Here is a 6,000-nt window from a genome sequence, read left to right as displayed (position 1 = left end):
ACATGGTAACAAATATATTTTATTTTTCCCACAAAAACAATGTACACAGTGTACATCCCAACTAACACAAAGTTGTACTGTAAAGTGTGAACTGTATAGTGGTCTACATACAAAACAACAGAAGAATTGACTGTATACAGTTACAGTAAAAAAAAAAATCCAGTGTTGGCATCCATTGCTCCATTGAAGAGCTCACCTGTTGCTCTTTTAAGCTAAAGCTCTGATTGCTAATTGTAAAACTGTGTGACGGGTGTTTGCCCATGTGATGAGTCAGTGTGCACATTTGAATGGCAGTGTGTTCCTTGTGAAAACAAGAGATTTTCTGCATGAAAATTGTGCCAAAAGCAGAGAATTGTGTGTAGTGTTTTGAAAAAAGTGTGTTTTAGAACTGCAATTTGAGTGTAAAGCAGGAATTGTGCTTGTAGTTTAGCAGAATTGGTTCAGGGGGTTGGTGAATGAGTTACATGTTGTGGTCATTGTGTCTCAAGTACCAGTATTTGTGTGTAAACAAACAATTGAGAAAAACTGTAAAACCTATTGACTAGCAAGGTTATAACATATTCAGCCATTTTAAAGCTTTTTATGATGTACTGCAAGAATAGTATCAGGCTATCTTGCACTTTGTTTTATCATTCTTGTCCAACCATAGCATGTAGATATTTGATCTAATGTAGGTCTTTAAGATGGCATCTGATTACAGTCAGTCCATGATTCTGTGATTAGGATCACCAGCAAAGAGGCTCTACCAGGATATCGTCTTTAAGTGCTCCGGCTCTCCGAAAACTCTGTAGATACACTGCAGACAAATGCAGTGTCCATAATATAGAATATCTTCATCTATAACTGGCATCTTTGACTAAGATAGATGTCTGTGGGTGGTAGTAAGAAGACCTCGAGGGGTCCATGTAAATAACAGAGCTGGTGAAGCTCTTGCGGTCCTGTTTGAGTCTTGGCTGTCTATGGCACCATAAAAGTTCCACCTGCTCTCTGAAGAAACTGGTGGTCAGCGTGTACAGGATGGGATTCAAGGCACTGTTGATGGGAAGGATGAAGATCACCACCCATGATGTGATTGTTCCTGAGAGAGACATGAAAGATAAGAGATATTTTCCTTTAGTAAAATATTGAGTGCATTATATGTTTGTTCAGTAAGTCTTTTGTGTAGTTTTAGTAAAATGTAAAATCTAAGTGGCACTTATAAATTACTCATATTAATATTTGTGAATGCATTTTTACTTGTATACCTTTTCTATATGTACGCAAATTTTTTCTTCATTTCATTTTTTAATGACCAACTAACCTGGTATCTTAACTTCCAGCAGGGAGAGGATTTTGACCAGGAATATGGGAATCCAGCAGAGGGCGTCAGAGAACACGATGAAGAAAAAGCGATGTGCCATAGCCACGTCCCTGTGCAGCCGTCCACGCAGCTCTGTGGCATCAATGCCTGTTTTGTAGATGGAGTAAAACATGCTGGAGTAGGAGACGACAATGATGAGGAAGGCCACCAGGTTAAGTCCTACAAGTATAAACATAAAACTCTGATTGAAAAACAGCACAAAGCATAATGAAAACAGGTCAAGGCCATTTCTGTACTGTGACTAAAAGGTTTCTTAAAGCTGAGCATACAAGAAAAGGGAGGCTTGCAGACCTGGAGCAATCGTCCATAAATTATAAATGTTGCAACGTAGCTCGATTGCTGAACAACAATAACTGTAGCAAATTATGTAAAGGTGCTCTAAGCGATGTCACACGTTTTTTAGGCTGAAACATTTTTTGTCACATCCAGCAAACATCTTCTCACTATCCGCTAGCTGCCTGTCCCCTGAACACACTGTAAAAAAAAACGCGGTCGCTGTAGACAGCCCAGGCTCCAAAAACGGCAACAAAAACAAACTGGGCCAACCTGGGCCACGAAACATAACAAACAGTGTTCCAGCCAATAACTGACAAGAATGGTATGGGGGTGGGGGTTGGGGGGTTAGTGCGCGTGCACATGAAGGGGGGTGTGGGGAGTGGAGGAGAGAGAAGCATGAAGAGGGAAGTTAGAGGAGAGATGTCCTAGACAACGACTACTATTAGAATTATATTCTCTTGAATTTTGATATGGCCGACACACGACCAAAGAGACTACGTTCCGATAAACAAATAGCAAAGAAGAGGGAAAAAGAGAAGGAACGCGCAAAGTCACGAATTTACATCCGAAAAGCCTGTTTCAGGAAGCACGGAAGGGAGAGGGAGGGGATGGGATGAGGAGGAGGGAGGGTCGAGCTAGCCTCTATTTGTTTGACAATACTTCGAACGTCAGCAAGAAGTGACGTCACCCAACATCGCTTAGAGCACCTTTAATAACCTCTTATATTCGTGTCATTTCTAGATTTGGTCTGGCTCATACTGTACAGCCTCCCCTTACTGGACGCATTAGGAATAACAGGGGCTTACAGCTGCCTGTTCCAGGTCTGCATCCTCCCCATTTATGAGAATGTATGAACAATTCAATGCGGGAAAATAGCTTTCATCAATTCAGTATGGTTGGTTTCATTAATAAACGAGTGCCATCATCAGCAGCAGTTAACAGAATGTGGCACAAAAACAAGACAGAAATTCTTCAGATTATTGAGGTTGAGACATTTCTCTGTTTTAAAGAGGCCATATTCCACAATTTTTATCATTTTATTTTTGTCCACGTTTGTTAGTCAAGGTTTCTTGGATCAAAAATAGCCAAAATTGCATTTTACATGATGTATCAACAATCTTACAGACCCCAAACTTTTGAATGGTATATTCTTAACAACTACAAAAAAATCAATTAAACCTGTCCAATAAATGTGGGCGGTCATGTTAATGTATACATTATTGAATCTTATTTTCAATAAATGATCTATGTGTGCTGGGATGGCTATTGGATTAGAATAACTTTGTATTTCAAAAGAACAAGGAAAGCTATGACTCCTTTAATCTCCATAACTAAAAAAATTTTTTTTACCATTGCCAGAACTCACCAAGAAAAATTCCAGTGGAATATCCCTTTGCAATGGGCTTTTCCAGACGCTCAGAGTGAAGAGGGAAACACACTCCATTGTGTCCGTAATAATTCCCAAACATGTCCTCATTAAGCAGAGGCACTGCAGCTATAGAGATACCTAGCAGCCATATAGAGGTCAAGACGGCAAATGTTTGGCACTTGCTTGGTCGCAGGTGGTTGAAAGGGAAAACAATGACTAGGAATTTCTCTATGGTCAAGTAAGTGAGCAGCATGACGGAAACCTCGGAGGACAGCATAGCCAGGAAGCCAATAGTACGACACTCCAGGCTCTCCATCCACAGCTTAGCGTTCTTGTTGTACTCGCCACGGAACTTCATATCAAAGACCCCCACAAAAAACAGATAGACCCCCATCAGGCAATCTGCACCTAGGGATAAATGAAGCATTGTGGTAAATAGCTTTAGCTATTACTCAGTGCATAACAGAAGCAGAACTCATTAATGAACAAGTAGCTTCCTAAAAGCCCAGATTTACAATTTGGTCTTGTGCCAGAATGTTGGAGCATTTCTTGCACATATAAAATGTTATTTTAAAAAGATCAATCACAACCCCAGCAGGCAAGAAATCTATTTTTACGAGGCATAGGATAGCACAGGTGTGTGACCGAGGCACATGGTAATAACAATGCAGGCTAAAATAGAAGCCTTTCCCATGCCAAACATGGGTGCATTGATTAATGGCACCAGCCCAAGAACTCCAGAGTTAGAATTGATTACTGAAGGTGATTGTAATCGAGAGCGAATCCTGTGTGAACAGAACATTTACAGGTTTATAGATTTCCCGTCTGATCACAACAGCCTTTCAAGCTGAATGTCAGGCGGGAGATGTCAACAGTGGGACACTTTGGTTAAAGGAGACAGACAGCAAGAGGACCTGGAGAAAAGGGTTTTCAAACATCTCAGGCAGTGCTCCTCCAGTTTGTCAACTGTCAACCGCTCTCACGCATCCCTTTCTGAATGCGGAAAGCATAATTGGACCGAGTTCTTTAGTAAGACGAAACCCACATCATTTTTAAGATAAATAGAAAAATTAAGAGATAGCTTGCGATATGTAATTGAGAAGACATTATGGGTGCAGGAACACTTATAATTTGAGAGCTTGGTGTCCTAGAAAATGGTTTCATCTTGGAGTGCCAGCTGCTTCTGCTTTCGTCACATTGGTTTCATAACAGTCAGCCAATTATAGTACAAATAAGCCCTCTGGTGTCATTAATGCTGGTATCTTAAAAGACTTGGCCTTTTAAGGATACATGCTTTTAACTCAGACCGTATCATAAAGCATATTTAGTGTTTAATATAATGTGGGCAATGGTAAAATGTATACGTCAGGTACTCACAGCACAAAACCTTGATACAGAGGGCATGCAGGTTGTTCTCAGCCCGCAGGACAGTCCGCATCCCGATAACAAAGAGGTTCCCAAAGCAGGTGATGAAAGCCATGACCCACACAGACACACGAAGGACCACGTTTGCTAGCAGATCCTCAAAAGATGAGAGACCATCTGAGTTTGGTTTACACTTCCGGACATGTGGGGCGTAAGAACAGTACTGGAACTTCTTGAAATATCTGAGAAAAAATTTATATCAATATTTAATTAATATTTTAAATATTCATGTTATGTAATGTGTTTACAAATTCACACTGATGTGTGTAATTTCTGTGATTCTAGTGGTACCTAACGGAATTGTAAAAAATAATGAACCTGTCTTCTGGTAGCTGGTAGTACTATTAACTTGTATATTATATTATATTTTATTCATTATATTATATATTATATCATATTATTATAAATGATTTTTTTTTTTTTACGACCAACTATTATCATGATATGCAGTCAGTGGCGTAGCGGAAGGCCATGGAGGCCACACACCGAACCCAACCCCCCGCCACTGTATGCAGTATATAGAAAATGTGTAAAAAAGTTTTTTGCACAGAAAATGTGTAAAAAAAGTCGTAAAAAAGCAGTGGCCCAACGTCGTAATACGATTCCCCTCAAAATCCCTTTAAGAGAGCATGTCATAAATTGATGAGTAAGAATTAATAATGCACATAAAAATGCTGGATATACAAAATTTCAATCCCATTGGATTCACCGGAGAAAAGTGAAGTCAATTAGAAGCAATCACTTCCTAATGGTCGAGCGTACTGCGCAGACTCAAACTGAGCTTGACGACGTAGATGTGACATGAGCAACCTGTCTGTCTTCTAGTAGCTGTGCCAAGAGAAATCTGAATTTCTGCTGGAGATCCCCGTCCCCTGGGGACCAGCAACTGTTTGGTTAGCCAAATTCTTCAAAATAACTTTTATTTTCAACAGAAGAAAGAAACTTATTTGGGTTTAAATGATGACAATTTTTGTTTTTGGGGGAACTATCCCTTTAATGTTACAGTTTTTCTCGATTGCTTAAACACATTTCTTGAAACTATGCCTCGTATTCTCAAAACTGTAAACACAAATCCATAAAGTCTCACCCAATTTCCCAAACATCCTATTTTCAGGTCAAAATGAAGCTCTACACTCAAAACCATTCACTCTTGCTGAAAAACCAAACTTTGCCCTCAGACAGGACACACAAGCCCTCAAAATCACACACACTACAACATAGTCTAACACACTGGTGCAATAAATTCAAAACAGCATTTCCAAAACTGGTAAGTTATTTTGCTTGTGGTTCCCCCCCTCACAAACCTTTTCACATGATGAACACAAAAGACACAACCAATGGATACATTGGCACATTTTTATTCATTCATGTACTACACAGTACAACTCACACACAACACAACAAAACAAAACAAATTTCCCTGTTTTTTTTTTATTTTTTAATTTTTTATTCTCTCCTCTAAAATTAGTTTTATATTTACTTACAGTAAGATGTGTGTGACCATCATATGACAGTAAAAGAGCACACACAAACCTTATTCTAATATGGAATTGTATTGGAATGGTAAAGA

At 39.3% G+C, this 6,000-nt stretch overlaps 1 protein-coding gene across 1 annotated transcript in view; it reads right to left on the bottom strand.

Annotated features, from left to right (window-relative positions):
• rxfp2b (relaxin family peptide receptor 2b) overlaps positions 1-6,000 on the bottom strand; it is a gene marked incomplete at its 5' end in the record, with an annotated part of 28,324 nt that continues 22,324 nt past the window's right edge. Inside the window, 4 exons of the mRNA XM_084419612.1 lie at positions 1-1,078; positions 1,301-1,519; positions 3,003-3,413; positions 4,383-4,612. Of these exons, the coding sequence (XP_084275738.1) occupies positions 834-1,078; positions 1,301-1,519; positions 3,003-3,413; positions 4,383-4,612 (1,105 nt within the window). The 3' untranslated portion in view covers positions 1-833. The remainder of the gene's footprint in view (positions 1,079-1,300; positions 1,520-3,002; positions 3,414-4,382; positions 4,613-6,000) is intronic.

This window comes from Rutilus rutilus (assembly GCF_951802725.1).
Source record: "Rutilus rutilus genome assembly, chromosome: 9".
NCBI classification, from domain to species: Eukaryota; Metazoa; Chordata; class Actinopteri; order Cypriniformes; family Leuciscidae; genus Rutilus; species Rutilus rutilus.
Note: the sequence above shows the minus strand (reverse complement) of the source record. Positions and strands in the feature narration are given on the sequence as shown.